The 18,179-nt window shown below is 37.6% G+C and overlaps 2 protein-coding genes across 2 annotated transcripts; one reads left to right on the top strand and one right to left on the bottom strand.

The window, feature by feature from the left end:
• Positions 1 to 6,091: 6,091 nt before the first annotated feature.
• LOC107757897 (small integral membrane protein 20-like) lies at positions 6,092 to 9,319 on the bottom strand. The gene is made up of 3 exons (XM_016575504.1): positions 9,136 to 9,319; positions 6,579 to 6,635; positions 6,092 to 6,358 (listed from the first exon to the last, which is right to left on the bottom strand). The coding sequence occupies exons 1-3, from the start codon at positions 9,242 to 9,244 to the stop codon at positions 6,318 to 6,320; spliced, it is 207 nt and encodes a 68-aa protein (XP_016430990.1). The 5' UTR covers positions 9,245 to 9,319; the 3' UTR covers positions 6,092 to 6,317.
• A 273-nt stretch (positions 9,320 to 9,592) lies between these two features.
• Positions 9,593 to 18,173, top strand: LOC107757893 (phospholipase A-2-activating protein-like). Its single transcript, XM_016575500.1, has 14 exons — positions 9,593 to 9,826; positions 10,487 to 10,680; positions 10,798 to 10,898; positions 12,007 to 12,127; positions 12,328 to 12,495; positions 12,595 to 12,730; positions 12,819 to 12,988; positions 13,645 to 13,661; positions 13,913 to 14,132; positions 14,222 to 14,287; positions 14,367 to 14,441; positions 14,522 to 14,629; positions 15,198 to 15,365; positions 17,388 to 18,173. Exons 1-14 carry the CDS (start codon positions 9,678 to 9,680, stop codon positions 17,957 to 17,959), a joined length of 2,265 nt encoding a protein of 754 aa, XP_016430986.1. The 5' UTR covers positions 9,593 to 9,677; the 3' UTR covers positions 17,960 to 18,173.
• The last annotated feature ends 6 nt before the right edge of the window (positions 18,174 to 18,179 follow it).

Genomic DNA, 18,179 nt, shown 5'->3' with positions numbered 1-18,179 from the left:
TTGTATCAATGTGTTACCTTTTGCCATTGGTCAGTGCTTATTTTCGCCAATAAGAACATGTTGAATTGGCATTTGTTGGGTCTTGGAATGTCTGAGAAGCAACATACTGTAATCTGGTGACCGTCGATGTTGCTCTGCATCCATTGGTGCAGTGTGAATTGGCCTAAAAAATATAGACTTTTTTTGGGGTATGAGTTGCAGAATGATCTAAGAAACTGAGAAATGAAACATTTCTGAACAACCACAGATTCTCCAGTTACATGTGACCCTGAGGCAGGAAAAGCTTTAGCTCTAACTATTCACTAATTTTCATTTGTCATAATTTCCTTATTATTCCAGTGGCTATGGTCCTAAAAATTAACCTCCATCATTAATAAAAGTAGAAAGGAAAAACCCAGCAAACACAATCAGTTTTTCTGACCACTACATAACTTTTGCAGTTCTTGTAAAGGTTCATTTCTCCACAGCAAACCTCATGATCGAGTACCATATGAGGGGTTCTTCCAAGGTCTCGCGAGCCAGCAGTGGACAGCACTGTGTTCCGTTGCTTCTTCCAAAGTTCCACGTCTTTCCCAGAATCCTCAGTCCCTGCCAGGCCGTATATTGTGCTGTCATCTGTTGCAAGCTAATGAAAAGTCATGGGAGACAGTGGTTGTACATGTGTATGTATTTCTACTTTTAAATCCATAATTTATATGCTGTGTGTTACTGGACATTGCACACCACAAATAAAAGTCACTATACAATCTGATAATGTGCCTGCATGTAGTATGTCTTATTCATATCTCCAGCATTATAATAAAAATACTGTGGGTTAGATTCCTTAGCTCTTAAACTGACAGGATTGTGTGGTTTGAATATTTACTTCTGACCGTGCATTGTGGGGTATCATATATGCAGTTAAAACTAGCTCATCCATGTTCAGTAATTCAACAACCGACCAATGAAAACACACTGTTGTCCAAAGCAGATATTTTTTAAATCAAAATCTTCTTCCTGTCTACTGATGTTGGGCATATTTTGTCTCAGAATATTTATTTAAATGCACACAATTCATATTGAGGTTGATTCTTATTCTTCCATGTCAAACATCTACACTTTCACCTAGACATCTGATATATTGCCTGTTTGTTGTTCTATAGCAATTCTGAAAATCCAAGCCAGGAATTCTGAATTAAGGTCTTTAATGACAAATTTATTGTGGAATAGCTCTTTGATATGGTTTTGAAGTGTTTTCAAGGCTAAAACTGTCAGCTATTAATGGATGTTTGCTTACAAGGAGCAACTTGAGCCAGGCTGAAAGGAAATGTAGCCTGAGGCAACAACCCCTCACAGTTTATTACACCACTGATACAAATCTGAAGGGCCATATTAAATTCATATTGTCTTTTATAACTGACAGCCAGGTTGAGTGGTAGTCAAGCCAAACATTTCTTCATAAGACTACTGAGTGTTTACATGGGCATCTTCCAATTTAAGATCAAGCAGTATGAAACAATCAAGAGTTTTAGTGAATCTGCACACCTGTGGCTTGGGAATAAGCATGAAGCTGCAGGTAACCACTGATATTCAGTTCAACAGAAAGTTTGAGAGTGTTAAGGGCCGTTCACATTTTATAATCATTCTGATTCTGTGAGATTAAAGAAGTCCACACCAACTGTGATAATGACAGAGAATCATTTAAATCACTTTCTGAATGTTTTTTTTTTTTTCCAGCTGATGAATGATAAAATGTTGACAGCCAATCAGAATCCACTTGATTGACATTTTAAGTCAAAATAGATTGTGGCAATGAATTATGAATTTTTATTTATTAATTAGTGGCCACACTGTAGCCTACTCATTTGTTAGTTAAATTAACTAATACGGGGAACTAATTAAGTCGTGGGAACGAATTCCTAAAGGACACTTTACAAATTGATAGACTGGAGTCATGTTGATTGCTTGGGGATTATTGTGATGTTTTTATTTAACTCTCATTCTGACGGCACCCATTCACTGCAAAGGATCCATTGCTGAGTCATGTAAAAAAAAAAAAAGATGCCACTTCCTTCTGAATGCAGCTTTGCTTTGTGGTTCAGCACAGGTGATAAACAGCTCTAAACACACACATACACCCCATTAGCTTTTCATTAAGGAGTCGCATTTATGTTTCTCATGCTGAAGATTCTCCTGAGCTAGCAAGGCCTCCCAAAGCTCATTTTCTCAGACATTAACAAATACTTATGCTGTCGGTTTCCACAAGGCTCCTTCAGCGTGGTAACTCAAGAATGAAACAATCGGTGCAATTATGTTGTTTTGAGAGTCATATCATGGTGACGAAGAATGTGAGCCGTGCTTTGGTAAGTGTGTGTGTGTGTGTGTGTGTGTGTGTCTTTAACAGCATGTTGAGTACACATTTACTCAAGGAGAAGTACTGTAAGCACATGTGAATGTGTGGAAAACAAAAATCCCTCACGAATAAGTCATTAAAATATGTATGTATAAATAGATTAATGACATAATTGAAACTGAATCGAAGAGCGATTCAGCTTGATTTACTACAGCTGTTGACACTCCGACAGTAAAAACATGACATGCAACTTTGTAGGAAAAATGTGCTTTTGATTTCCCCACACTGAAACTGTATTTTTTCTCTAAACCCCAACAAACCTTTTAGCATACTTTTGCTTAAACTAAAAATAAGAGACTATACTTTCAGTCTACTTTTTATGTGCTCATCAGAGATATACCTAAATTTATACTTAGGTATACTCGGCTTATACTATTTTAAGTATACTTGGTTAGAAGTCGTGTAGTAAAAAGTGAGCAGTTTAGCATAGAGTATAGCTAGTATATAGTATAGCTAGTAAACTAACAGACTTTCTGTAAGTTCAGTTCAGTATTAGTTATATAGTTGCAATAGAGAAGAAAACTGTTGACGTAAACTAGTTGTGTACTTATACTTTAGGCACACTTAAAAGTATACCTTTATAAACTAAAAAGTAGGCCAATTCAGTCCCAATAAGTATTAAAGTAGTACACTTACTATATAATGTATACTTGGGAAAATATACTTCAACTTATGTTTACTTCTTAAAATGAACTTGAAGTATAATTCTTTTTTTAAGGGAATACGTTCAAATACATAAAACCCAACCGCACATATCTACTCTATCCATGTCCGATTGTAGTTTTGTCTATAGTCTGTGCACTTATTTTTCCCATTGGAAATCATTTCTGCCATTTCCCAATAGCTTTGGCTGGAGCATCGGTTCCCGTCCCATTTCTGTTAAAAACTCTGACAACTAGAAAAGTGCAAAAGAGGCTTCAAGTTCGTCTCTTGAGTTCATATCAGCAGTACAATCTGTGGACAGCTGTACAATAGAGCCTTAACAGAGACAGTGACTTATGAAACAGCCATCTGACTCCCTGCTGTGAGTGTTTAACTCTTTCACAACTAAACCAGATAAAAGGCCGGACTCTTAGGAGGATGAAACCCCACAAGCACACTCAGAAATGCTTTTCCACACACGGCCTGAGGTGAAAGATTCCATCCATCTTAATGCTTCGTGTTTAGAGGCCTGTCGGGTAACTTGAGGACTGCTGCTCTGGTTGCTCCAGCACAGTTTTTTGACATTTCCCCATTGTGGCGGCCTCCGCTCGCATCCAAGGCCTTGTCGTCGTTTCAGGAATCTGGAAAACACTATGAGGAATGAGAAGAATTTCGCACTTTTCTCAGTCCGTTTTCCTCTCTTCACTTCGGGTCGTCCTCATGGCCGGGGCCCTTAAGTTTTACTTTTGTTTTTTGAATGGTGACCAACAATAACAACATCCCATAAACAATGGAGTTGGTTGAGTTGACGGGGGTGTGTGGGGGGGTGAAGTGTTATTGCGTTTGGCAGCTGCTGCGCTGGCAGGCTCTCGGCTGAGGGTTAGCAATGTGCTCTTTGTGGTAGTGAGGAGATATTATGTCAGTTCTTGGATATGCGGCAGGTCTCATGGGACAGAGGACTCTGCATCCTCTAGTAAACCCCCTCTCTGTTCCTTTCTCACATGCATTCATTTTAACAGGCACCATGTAATTGAAAAAGGACCTCAAATTATTTTAGTTCACAGTTAGTCTATTCACTCACTCATGTTTAATAGAAAACTAATAGAAAGCAAAGTTTAATCATTTTCCTTGTGTACTTAATATTCAATTACCTTATACAATACACTTCCAAAAAAGGGGATTTCGCAGCAACAACCTTCAAGTGAACAGTTCTGAAAATAACTTTTTTTGTGTGTGTGTGAAGAACAATTTAACAATATAAAGATGGTTGGTTGGTTGGCTATTTTCATGGTGAGTACCAAGTTGAAATACTATAAAAAAGCGATTTAAAAACCTATCCACCTTATTTTTCCCGTGGATTTTATGGGTCTGGCTTCTGGTGTCATCCGCCCCGCTATTTTTAGCCGTACAAAACTGTTAGTTTTGCTGCTTGATATTGCAAATTGGTGTGTCTTAAGTTACGCACATTCACAGAAAACGGCTTACTTCCACGTTGAATAATAAGGTGGATATAAGGTTTTTAATGTTTGCTTTAGATAAAAACTCTAAATATGGATTCAGGGTTCACTCTCAAAACATTTATTTGCAATACATTATGCTTTACTAAGTGAAATTGAATAAGCACAATTTAATAAAATAAATACATTTCTCTTAATAATCTAAAGAAACCTTTTCATTTAAAGAACCTTTTATACACTGGAAAGGTCCCATGAATGTTAAAAGTTCTTCATGAAACCCTAGATCCCAATAAAGATAGATAGATAGATAGATAGATAGATAGATAGTTTTTGTTTTATCCAGCTGTATTTACTCAGTGCAACTTATATCATCCAAGTGAAAGATGTAACATCAACATGTCAGAAAAATAAATAAATAAATAAAAAACAGAATCACTGAGTTGGAAAAGGATCACCCCCCTCCTAAAAATGACTTGTAAACTCAACCAGGTGTAGATGATCACCTTCTCAGGCAAAATAAGGTCAAATTCTTGAGGAAAATCTGCTGCCCTCTGCCAGAAAGTTGCAGTATGTGCAAAGTTAGTAGAGAAATATCCCAACAGAATAAAGGCTGTAATTAATTGTATTTTATTTTATCTGACATGTTGGTGTTATATCTTTCACTTGGATGTTATAAGTTGCACTGAGTAAATACAGCTGGATAAAACAAAAACTGTGTCCGTCTTCATTTCAAGCAACAACATGTGATCATTTTAAAGGGGGCTGCTTCTTTTCTATACCCACTGTGTATGTATGTAAATGTAGTATGTATGTAGTAAAGTACATTATAAAGCTCAGTATTGTGTCATACTTATTGTTGTGTTTAGCTTGTTGAAGATCTTGTTCATTGGACCCTCACACACAAAGCGGTTGAGTAAAAAGGGGCAGGGTCTTGGGCCTCTCCGATGCACAGGTGCTGGCCCAGTGTTGTTGCCATGACAACAGGTCTTAGTTGGCACAGGGTCCTGGCCAAGGTATATGCTCTCAGGTTACAGATTTTGCAACTTTTGAGGGCCAAAGGACTCTTTCAACTCTCAGCGCCAAAATAACACAAGAAATCTAATCAGGAACAAGAGCAACAAAAATATTACAAAAGCACAGTTGAGTGGAAATTATGTTATTATAGAGTGAAAATGTATTAACACAAAGGTCTCCAGTGTAAAAATAATAATGCTGATTGAAAACAAAGCTCTAGTGTCAGATTTGAGGTTTTCAGTAGAGGTTTCTCACTCAATTTGAATATAAATATAAAGCACGATGAACTATGCAAAGTTATGATCCTACTACAGTATTCATGAATGAATAACTAAAGGTCCAACTTCTTAACAGCATTATTCCCACAGGATCTAGTAATGTACAAAATGAAGTGAGCGCCATCTAGTGGTCATATATTTGTTAAACAAACAGGCGGGTTGAGGAACCGTTCAAGATGTATATATTATTCAGAATAAAAATAAAGGAATAATATGTTACTCCATTAATATACCAGCATTATTCAAAGTTCAACTATTCAAAGTGATTCCTGAACATAATATTTTAAATGCTGACTAACAAAGCAACAAAGTTTTCATTTTCACTTTATTTGAATTATTTACAGTTATTCGGTCATTCTAGTTTCAATCATATTCCAACAGAAAATATACATACTCAGAAGATCCATACATCCTTAAAGTCTCATTTAATGCATGGTAGCAAAGAGTTGATGTGTGTGTATCTCAAATACTCAATCCTCAGTGAGTGACACAATCCTCATGTTCATTCATTCAGTTTTCATCCACACACTGGAATCATGATTTTGGCTTGAAGGGATCAGACCAGATCTTCAGACCTATTTAAATAAGACACATAAATGACAATCATATACAGAAACTACTGTCTGTTAAATAGCATTCACATGGGCCTAATGCAAATAAACTGTAATACACAGAATATATAATCCTGCCACATGTGTGATGTGAGGTGTCATATATGTTTACAGTATGTTTACAGTCCAAACAATGCAAACTCAACACACTGGCCAAATGACATAAAGAGTGAACATGACTTACCAGCAGGCTGCACATCTGCTTGATTGACTCCGGCTCGATTTATCCTCTGGATCTGCTCTGCAATTACATTGGCACAAATTCAGACAGCATAAAGAAAAGCACTGGGGGAAATGCTGACACTTTTTAGGGCGAATCTCACAAAAACAAGCTTCCAACACTTTATTATTATTTTAATGTTTAAAATATTTGTACTTAATCTCAGTGGTGTTCCGTGTTATTTTGGTATCACTGATATGTCATATTATAATTTTTTATTTTTTTTTTATTTTAAATTAATGTTTTAGTAATTTTGATGCCTTGTCATTTTATTAGCTTTTTTTAATATGTCTATATTTACATTTTAATTTTAGTTATTTTAGTACTTCAACTAAAAGAAAATGTGAAATGTAGCTTGCAGCAAGCTGAAATAATGTTGAATTTTTGAAATATTTTATTATTTATTTTGTATGCTTTTAGTTTAATATTAGTTATTAACGCTGGTGGTGTTCCTCGTTAATTTATTTAATATTTTTAGTGCCGTTTATTTTTTCACTAACTCATTATAGGATTGATAGGTTACAAAATTCAATTTAACTGAAGCTGATGTACATCATTTTAGATAACATCATAGTGTCCTAGTGTGGGCTATTCCAGAAAGCAAGGTTAACTTACCATCACATATACCCTGAACTCTCAGTTGATTAACCCAAACCTTACTTACTTGAGCTATGCTGGTTCCAAAAACGCGTCCAGGAGTATGTTCAGTCAACTCGGAGTACAGTGTCGAATCGACGAGTCACCATGGAAACCGACGCTAAGAAAACACGCACCATACTGCTTCTTTCTTTTTCTTTTGTTCAATGGCCATTTACATACCTAGTGCATATCGCCACCTAACTGGTGGTTGTGCAATCATTTATCAAACTCATCTTTAATCACTGAGAATAAAATTTTTATTGTTTGTTTGACGCTGATTAATAAGACATAACGTATTTTTATTATAGAAAAACATTATAGAAAATATCCTGTTGCAAAAGGAGAAAAAAAAGGTTTGAATGCAGATTCATGTGTGAGATGACAATAAAACAAATATAATAAATATATTAGAATAATCAAATCTTGTTATAATAGTGCTTTATATATATATATATATATATATATGTTTATATACACTACTGTGCAAAAGTTAGACCATTAGTATTTTCACCAACAAAAAATGGTTTAAAGCCAGTTATTTCTATTTTTTGCTGTAGTGTGTCAGTAGGAAATATCAGTTTACATTCCTAAACATTTCTTTTGCCATTAATTGTAATAATCCAGTGAGATTTTTGTTTGCACAAGGAGTCTGACAGCCAGTGCTCCACACAGAGATCTGATCTCACCATCATCCAGTCTGTCTGGAATTACATATCATAAACAGATTTGATTTATCAGTTAACTTCTATTAAATCAAATCAACATTTGGTGTGACCAAGTTGCATTTAAAACAGCTTTTGTCCTAAGTTCACTAGTGAATAGTTTTTCAGATAGCTTTACTGATAGGTTTCTTGAAGCATCTTGGAGATGTTGCCACAGTTCTTTTGGATTTCGTCTGTCTCAGTTTTTTCTGTTTCTTCATGTCATTCCAGACAGACTGAATGATGATGAGATCTCTGTGTGGAGCACTGGCTGTTTGTGCATAGAAAAAAATCTCACTGGATTATTACAACAAATAGCAAAATGAATGTTTTCTAATGTAAACTGATATTTCCTACTAAAACACTACGGCAAAAAAGAAAAAGAAAAAAAAGAAATAACTCCCTTAAAACCATTTTGTTGTTGTTGTTAAAAATACAAGTGGCCTAAGACTTTTGCACAGTATATATACACACACATACATACATATAAACTATAATATTGTATATTATATAACTATGTTTTAATAATATATATTGTGCGCAATCTGTCACGCCCACTGGAGTCTCGTCAATAGGTCGCGCATGCGCTGAGAGCGCTGAAGTAAACTAACCCTGAACAGAAGTTACTCCGGGAGCAGCTTATGTTCAGAGAGTAGGTTGCTATGGCTACTTACATAAGTTACCCTGAAAGTTACCTCCGTTTTTGGAACTGAATGCGGAGTTTATCCGCTTACTTACCCTTAAAGATAAAGTTACCCGGGTATGTCAGTCACATAACCTACTTTCTGGAATACCCCCCTTGTCTTATACTTTTTTTCTTTTTGTTTGCTTATTCCCACTAATCTCAGTGGTGTTTTTCATTACGTTAGTAGAATAGTTTTACTACAATGCGTTACTCAAAAAATGTATAGTCATTTTTATTTAATTCAGCGCATAATTCAGATTAAAGGCAGTAACGTTATAACACTACAGTGAGTGATGCATAGTTCTTTACAATAATAATAATAATGTGCATTAATGTTTTCACTACCTATGTAACGTTAACTGATAAACTGATTATTAGGTTATAAAGATTATATAAGATTATTAGGTTACAAAATACAAAATACAATATAGTTGAACCTGAAGAAGTTTACTAGCAACACAAGACTAATGTCACCATGTGTTGTGATAAGACTTACTGTAGTCTTCAGTGTGAGTGAGAGGATGGAAAAATATCGGATAAAAAGCCACCGCAACAGCTGCAATGAAGCCTCCAAATATGAGCGTTATCCTCCTATTAGCGGACATGATTTTGATAGATTCACCTTATCCGAGGACAGAACTCAACTCTTTCATGCTCTTCTTCTTCTTCTTCTAATGTTTATTGGCGGTTGGCAGACTAGCTTATTAGTGCATTACCGCCACCATCTGAACTGGAGTATGGAGCAACTCGTTCATGTTTTTCCGGGGTGAAGTTCATATATTAAAAACAAGTTTAAAGTCTATTATTATTTAACATCTGTTCTATATTGAAAGTGTACATTTAAATTATTCAAATTTAAAATATATTGTACATAAACGTGATATTATACACGTAAAAGTTTATATTGTGAGCTAACAGTATCGCAGTATAATATTTGGTAGTGGGGCTTTTATTTTGTCGCGAGGTCTCCCGTCATGCTGTGTGTTTGTAGTGTTGCTGTGTCAGTGTGAGTAGGATCGCTTTCTTTCATCAGTCATAATGTCCGGCAGTAACGCATACAGACTGCGCTGCTCTCTCCCCGCGCACGAGATGGATGTCAGGGGCCTCGCCGCCGCCGCGTATCCAGACGGAGCGTTTGTGTCCGTGTCCAGAGACCGAACTGCACGGGTCTGGGTACCAAACCCAAGGTACATTGCCACCAGCTTCCCCCTGCTGTTTCTCAGACCCGGTTTACTTTTCGTTTCGTTGAGTGGTAATACGTTGTCAGAGTTAGTTAATGTATTGAGAGGGGTTGCCAAATCAAGCGAAATGTGGCTACTCGTAAGCATCATATCTGAAAGGAAACTGGCCGGGTTTGGTTTCCTGACAGCGACCGATCTATAAAACACTATGAAACGTTAAAGGAATAGTTCACCCAAAATGAAAATGAAATCATTTGTTCACTCTCTCGTTGTTCCAAGTCCATATAACTTGTTTTACTTGCATCTTTTCCATACAGTGAATAGTGATTGAGTCATTCTGCCTAACACGTCTGCTTTTGTGTTTCACAGAAGAAAGAAAGTCATGCACGCTGGCAGAATTGTAATTTTGGGGTGAACTGTCTCTTTAAACTTCATTAAGCGTTCTCTGAATTCACTGAGATCCAGTTCCGTTCAATTCAACTCAGTTGAATTCAGTTCAGTTTAGTGAAGCTTTATGATTTGTTTATTGGTGTACAGCATTGCTAAGTAAAAAAAAAATAATAATAAATTTACCTACCTCAAACTTTTGAACGGTATTGTAAATAGGATAGATAATAAAAACACATGACCAACATCTGTTTAACTCTTCTGTTTTTTCTTCTGCAGTGAAAACCAGGTTTTTACAGAGATGCACTGTATGAACGGCCACTCAAACTTTGTGTCTTGCGTGTGTATCATCGCTCCTAATGAAACATACCCCCGAGGACTCATCGCCACTGGAGGACATGACAATAACATCTGTGTGTTTTCACTAGACCGACCAGACCCTCTGTTCACCCTCAAGGGTCACAAAAACACAGGTACTATCCACTGCTATTGATGTATTACAGTGATGTAACTGCGTGCAGGTTGTCCGAGTGTCACTGGAATGATTTCTGTAGTAATTCCTGGTGTTTTGTGTGTGTGTGTGTTTGCAGTCTGCACACTCTCAGCTGGCAAGTTTGGCACAATACTAAGTGGCTCATGGGACACAACAGCCAAAGTCTGGCTTGGAGAGAAGTGCATGATGACCTTACAGGTAAAGTGGAATGGTTCTTGGTATCACTATAGTAGTATCGCAATTTGGCTTATTGTGATGTATCAAATGACAAAGTCTGCGATTTAATCAAATATATGCGTTGTGTTTCAGAGTGAAATGTGGTACTGTGTTCGTTACAAACTAGCAGCTCATGATCCAGTGTTTTCAGTGTCTCAGAGCAGCTCGCAATAAATTCTCCTCCGCACTTATCAATGAACTTATCTCTGCATGTGCTGTGAGTTTGGCTTGCTTGTAGTGTGCATTTGGAAACACAAAATGCACCAAACCATTTTCCCAAACTTAAAAACCGGCTGTTTTCAACATAAAAGCTTTAAGAACTTGCTTTAAGAATGCTTGATGAAAATAAAGAAGTTGTACTGTAAAATAAAATTATTGCTTTATTATTTTTCTTAAATACTTAATTTTTTATTTTATTATGAAATATTCCAGTAGTAATATTTCTTTTTTAAATAATTTTATTATTATTATCATCAGTCATATTGATATATATTCAGTTTTTTGACCAAAATGTGCAGCCTTACAAATATGCGCAGCAAACCTTTGCAATGATATTTTAAATCGCAATCACAATTTTTTTTTATCATGAAACCACATTTTGATATTTTTGTCAACACTTTAGTTGAAGCCTTTGTGTAATGCATTATAAAGTTATTCATAATATATGTTCTAATGCATTAAATCTTTTCATAACTAATTGTAACCCAACATAAAATGCATGATACTATTTGCAGATTCTTAAAATTGTTAAATTGATTGTTTGTAATGTTTGAATGCATTATACATTACAAAATGTGTGACAATGAATAGAAAAGTATTATAATGTATTCTAACCTATTATAACTATACGATCATACATTGCATTATAAGGTGCATTACATATACGTATACATAAAGGCTTCAAGTAAAGTATTAATGATTTTTTTTCATGCAGCCCTACATCACGGCTTTTCTTAAATAATGTGTTTTTTTTTTCTCTCCCCACTGTACCTTTAAGTGGGAGATCAGATATACTCACATTGCCTGCAATCGATTTCAGTACAGTGTGAGTATGTGCTGACTGGTTTCTTGTGTAATTGCTGCTCCTCAGGGACACACCGCTGCTGTATGGGCCGTAGTCATTTTGCCAGAGCAGGGCTTAATGCTGTCTGGATCAGCTGACAAGACCATCAAATTATGGAAGGCTGGTCGCTGTGAGAATACCTACACTGGTACATTGGTGCAACTGATACTTCTAATGCTTTCAACAATGAAACAATGTTTATTTGATGCTGAATATAGACACTGTGGAGCTTGTTTAGTTTTAACAGATCTCCAGCAGGGGTCAGCATTAGTAATTGATTGTGGCAAGGGTGAAATGCAGTTTTTGACTCCAGCTGTGTGAGATATTTGTAATGTGTCTGTCCTGCAGGTCACGAGGACTGTGTGCGAGGACTCGCTGTGATAAACGAGGTGGAGTTTCTCTCCTGCAGTAATGACGCCAGCATTAGACGGTGGATGGTGACGGGTGAATGTGTGCAGGTTTACTATGCTCACACTAACTATATCTACAGCCTTGCTGTCTTCCCTAACGGACAAGGTGCTTACCTTCAGTTTTGCAGTAGATTGATATGGTTCTACATATTTGTGCATAAAATCTAAATTATTTCCTATATTGTCTTCTTTTTTCCTGTTCTAGACTTCATAAGCACAGGAGAGGACAGGACACTGAGGGTCTGGAGGAAGGGGGAATGTTCCCAGACTATCCGTCTTCCTGCCCAGTCGGTGTGGTGCTGCTGCATTCTGCCTGATGGAGACATTGCTGTGGGAGCCAGGTATGCATACTGTTTCTGTTTCATATATTCGAAACTATTTGCAGTTTATTATCCTGCATGAGGCTGACCATGTCACATTTCTCTGAAGCGATGGCGTTATCCGCGTGTTCACCGAGAGCGAAGAGCGTGTAGCGAGTGCTCAGGACCTACAGGTTTTTGAGGATGAACTCTCCAAAGCCATCATTGACCCCAAGACTGGAGACTTGGGCGACATCAAGATAGAGGACTTACCTGGCAGAGAGCACCTGAATGAACCAGGTTAGCGAACTGAGGTGTGCCTTGTACACATGTAGTGTTTTCAAGAATGTTCAGGGTTATTTTTGTATTATTTATATTTTATTATAGTATTAATTAATATTTTGAATTAGCTTTCATTTTTATTTTATTGTTTGTTCAGTTTTAATTTACTTTTATTTCAGTTTTAGTAAATTTAGTACTTCAAGTTAAACTAGTTTTAGTTTGTTTCTAATTTCCGTTTAAGTTTTAAATCTAATATTTGTATTTTATTTCAGCTTTAGTTTTAGTTGGTATTAACAACAGTGAGAATGCTAAGCAAATATTTTTGCTTATAATGGATCAGTATTTATCTGCGAATATCCTTGTGGGCAGCACGCCAACATATAGTGCCGCTGCGCTTCAGGCGTCCCAAGTTCAAGTCCCGGCTCGCAGACCGTTCCCGCTCCTGTCCCTCTCTCACTTTCCCACTTCACTTCCTGTCTTGCTACTGTCCTATCATAATAAAGGCAAAATCGGCAAAAATCTAAAAAAAAAAAAAAGATATATATATCCTTCTAACTAATACATTATAATATTTATATTTTTGCATTATACTGTATTATTATTGTATATACCTTCTATACACATACCTATATGTATGAAAAAATATATTATGTAGGATATAACCATTTTGCGAGTGATGTATGAAGGCAAGGTGAGACACATAGTATTTATCCTGTAATGATCCAGTACATTTTATGCACAGTATATAAGCATGATGTAGTCACTGTTTGCTGTCAATTGCAGTTTTTGCTCATAAATTGATTCAAGCAATGCTTTTATGGTCAACACTTGTGGTAGTCTGTTGTGTGAGAGCTGTTAAATGTCCAGTGTTGATGCTGTCCTCTGTGTCCAGAAGTTAAACTATAGTCATGTTGTAACCCTTGTGATTTTTCCTGCCTAAAGGAGTATGACTTCGTCTTCTCTATCGATGTGAATGAGGGAGGTCCTGGCTTGAAGCTGCCTTACAATGTGACGGACGACCCCTGGCTGACAGCTCACAACTTCCTGCAGAAGAATGAGCTGAGCCCCATGTTCTTGGATCAGGTGGCTAATTTCGTCATCGAGAACACTAAAGGCCACACTCTAGGCCCAGCCCCCGCCACGTCCACAGACCCCTTCACAGGTAACTGGACCCATATGCTTACACATACACCCACTTTATTCAGCTGAAGGTAAAGACGGAAGTGTGCTATATCCCTCCTGTGTTCTCAGGTGCGGGACGGTACATTCCGGGTTCAGGAAGTGGCGACCAAGGATTTGCCGCTGATCCTTTCACAGGTGGGCCTTTTTGAATAGCATTTGTTTTTTGCTAATATGAAATCAAAGTTGTGAGAGATGTTTATGTTTGTTTGGGCAGGGGCTGGACGATATATACCCGAGTCAGGAGGATCCACAGGCACGGTGTCTTCAGGGGGAGCTGATCCTTTTACTGGTAAAATGCATGCGATACATCCCGAGCACCACATGCATTCATGGATCATGTACACTAATATACCTCTCAATTCTCTCTAGGTGGCAGTGCCTATTCCTCTTCCTCTCTTCCGAAAGCTACGACAAACATCTTCTTCCCCAGTACGGATGGAGTTATGTTTGAACAGGCGAATTCAACTCAGATTCTTGGTAAGTGACACTTTTACATCAACTTAATCAAAGTCTGGGCTCCTACTCTAAGATGTAAGGTGGAGCACAGGCCTTTCAGGTTGGGCTCAAAGTTGGAAATAACAAAAAAGTGCATAAAAATATCATTTTTATAATACCATGGTAATAACATTGTATTCTGTGAAGCGGTGTTATTTCATGTGCTATTGTAGTTTTATTAATAATATTTTGAATAGGTTTTATTTTTATATTTTCATTTTAGTTTAAGTGTTAGTAATTTTGTTGTATGCTTTTTCTATATAGTTTTGGTTTTAATTTATTTCGTTAGGTATTTTAGTACTTCAATGAAAATGAGAAATGTTGCCTTGACAACTAGCTGAAATAAATACAATTTATTTATATTATTTATAGATTAGTAAAGTGCCATGGTATTTGACTTCATCTCTGTAGCCCTGTCGGCCAAGCTTGTGATTGGGTGGTCCAGGCCTTACTGGAGAGCTAGGTTGCGCAATCAGTGAAGACATACTTGGTGACAATAACCTATCCTGTATCCCTACATAACATTTCCTCAATATCATTTGATTTGTAGGTAAGCTTCGGGAGCTGAACAACACTGCTCCTGCGGACCGTAAGCTGAGTGACGCAGCACTGGACTGTCTGGAGAAGTTGTTGCACGTAGTAACAGACCTGAAGAGTCAGGAACAGCCCACGGCAGAGCAGATGAGTGTTCTGTGGAGGACTAGCCACTGGCCAGAAGGTAAGGCATTGAGCCTACTTAACTTAAAGGGGACATAACACACACAGTTTCTGCCAATCTCATGTTAATCTTGAGTAACTATAGAGTAGTATTGCATCCTTCATATCTCCGAAGAGACTTTAGTTTTATAGTGGCATGCGAAAGTTTGGGAACCCCTTGCAGAATCTGTGAAAATGTGAATAATCTTAACAAAATAAGAGCGATCATACAAAATGCATGTTATTTTTTATTTAGTACTGTCCCGAGTAAGATATTTTATATAAAAGATGTTTACATAGTCCACAAGACAAAAAAATAGCTGAAATTATTAAAATAACCCCATTCAAAAGTTTGGGAACCCTTGGTTCTTAATACTGTGTGTGGTTACCTGGATGATCCACGATTGTTTTTTTGTTTTGTGATGGTTGTTCATGAGTCCCTTGTTTGTTCTGAACAGTTAAACTGAGCACTGTTCTTCAAAAAAATCCTTCAGCTCCTGCAGATTCTTCAGTTTTCCAGCATCTTTTGCATATTTGAACCCTTTCCAGCAGTGACTGTATGATTTTGAGATCCATCTTTTCACACTGAGGACAACTGAGGGACTCAAACACAACTATTAAAAAAAGGTTCAAACATTCACTGATGCTCCAGAAGGAAACACGATGCATTAAGATTTCTTGGGGGTGAAAACTTTTGAACAGGATGAAGATGTACAAATTTTTCTTATTTTGTTGAAATATCATTTTTGTCCATTTAGTACTGCCCTTTGGAAGCAACATAAGATACTTGCATGTTTCCCGGAAGACAAATTAAGTATTTGACAAATTTGTTTTGCCCCAACCGGCAAAACAAAATGACAAATCCTTCCGACGACTTCCGTAACCGAATGAAGCACGCTGATGGGCTGCTCTCGCTCTGGTTGATATGTGCGCGCACTCTTCCTGGAGAAGTGCCCATACAAGGAATTCCATCCTTCATGACGTCATACAGGGCCATACTCGCAAAAAAACTTTCTGAAACGTATACGAACCCTGAAGGACCAACTCGTTTTTTGAAACTTTGGCCATGTTTAGCATGAGAATCCAACTCTTTAACAGTGTAAATAAGTCAGAATGCATGAAATAGCATTAAACCTCCCATTTAAATAAACAATTCACTATACTAAGCGCAAAGTATCACTGCTGGCAAGGGTGTTCAATCCTGCTTCTGGAAGGCCATGGTACTGCAGAGTTTAGCTCCAACTCTAATTAAACCACCTGAACAAGCTAATCAAAGTCTTCAGGATTACCACAAACTTCTGTAGCCTGTGAGCTCATGAAGCTAGCTGAACAAATTCTGAGTTTCAGAATAAGTTGACAAAACCAAACAAATCCCAACCTGGTTTAGATCAGGTTTAGCAGGCTCACAAAGCTCAGTAAAAACGTTGTCTGTCAACTTGATCCGGTGATTTGTGATTAACTCTAGAGCGAATGCATCTGAAAGTGTGACACGTGCAGCTGACAGCCAATCACACGGAACATGGAGAGCACTGGTTTGATTCACTTCTCGCGACAGTTGGCACAATTCACTTCTCTGCTAAAGATTAAGAGATGTTGTTATTAAAAATATTATGAATTTAAATGAATTTACAAGGCAGTAATAAACTGCTGTTATTTTTACTCACTTTTGTTCTTTTTAAATATTACCATTTAGGTTTCATTTATTTTTGTTTCAGTATTACATTAGTTTTGTATTTTTTTATTTTTTATTTGACCTCGTAATGTTTAATTAAAATGTCATAACTGGACCTTCCATGGGGAAAAACAACAGACTTCTCTCTGGTGACTTTTGTAGGACTTCACCAATCATTTAGTCCGTTTAAACCTGTGTTCCACTTTTGAGCACAAAGCCCACATCTCAAAATCTAATTAACAACCTCTGAATAAAACCCAGTCTTTTTTTTTTTTTTTAAGAATCTGTTACACTTGGATGTATGTCAAAATACAGAAGAAAAGATCTGTTGCTACTTCCAGTCAATTAATCAGTCATCATTTCCCTCCTTAGACATTGTCTTCCCAGTGTTGGACATCCTGCGTTTGGCTGTGCGCCATCCTGAAGTCAACGCCCAGCTTTGTGGAGGGACTGAAGGTGCCAGTCTTTGCAACCATCTCCTGGGTCTCATGTCCCCTGAGAGCAGGCCCGCAAATCAGATGCTGGTGCTCCGCATTCTCTGCAACTGTTTCTCTGGGTCCCATGGCCGCGCTCTTCTCTTGGGTCACCGTGACACAGTCCTGTCCCGGGCCGGAGACCTCCGCGTCGTCTCCAACAAGAACATCCACGTGGCGCTGGCTACCCTGGTGCTCAACTACGCTGGAAGGTTGTACGGTCAACCCACTGAGATCGAGGCGAAGGCACAGTGCTTATCAGTGGCCAGCACTGCCTTAGAGGTCGTACACGACAAAGAGGCCGTCTTCAGGCTGCTGGTGGCCCTGGGGACCACAGTGGCCGGGGACAGCACCGCAAAGGACCTTGCACGATCTTTGGGTGTCAACTCTCAGATTTCTAAATATGCCAGGGTCTCTGATCCGGCTAAAGTGGGCGAGTGCTGCCGACTAGTGCTTGATGAACTGAAGTGACGTCAACCGACTTCTCCTTCCATTACTACTCCTCCATGAGAAAACCCCTCTTTCAGATCTCTTAAACCGCAGTCTGTATATCATTAGTTTGTATTTAAATTTTCACATTTCGATGCTGAATGGATCTGAATGAATGCATGATATGAATAAACACTGATGATTAATTGAAATCTTTCCTAAAGCAAGGCTCATGTTATTGAGGAAGATCAGAGGTTCTCAA

The sequence above is a fragment of the Sinocyclocheilus rhinocerous genome, unplaced genomic scaffold (genome assembly GCF_001515625.1).
Source record: "Sinocyclocheilus rhinocerous isolate Xijiao unplaced genomic scaffold, SAMN03320098_v1.1 scaffold1555, whole genome shotgun sequence".
NCBI lineage: Eukaryota > Metazoa > Chordata > Actinopteri > Cypriniformes > Cyprinidae > Sinocyclocheilus > Sinocyclocheilus rhinocerous.
Note: the sequence above shows the minus strand (reverse complement) of the source record. Positions and strands in the feature narration are given on the sequence as shown.

Coding starts and splice junctions, on each gene's coding strand:
- LOC107757893 (XM_016575500.1), top strand. CDS start 9,678: ATGTCCGGCAGTAACGCATACAGACTGCGCTGCTCTCTCCCCGCGCAC. Junction 9,827..10,486: donor GTCTGGGTACCAAACCCAAG/GTACATTGCCAC, acceptor TTTCTTCTGCAG/TGAAAACCAGGTTTTTACAG. Junction 10,899..12,006: donor AGTGCATGATGACCTTACAG/GTAAAGTGGAAT, acceptor GCTGCTCCTCAG/GGACACACCGCTGCTGTATG.
- LOC107757897 (XM_016575504.1), bottom strand. CDS start 9,244: ATGTCCGCTAATAGGAGGATAACGCTCATATTTGGAGGCTTCATTGCA. Junction 6,636..9,135: donor CACTCACACTGAAGACTACA/GTAAGTCTTATC, acceptor ATGTAATTGCAG/AGCAGATCCAGAGGATAAAT. Junction 6,359..6,578: donor AGCAGATGTGCAGCCTGCTG/GTAAGTCATGTT, acceptor TTATTTAAATAG/GTCTGAAGATCTGGTCTGAT.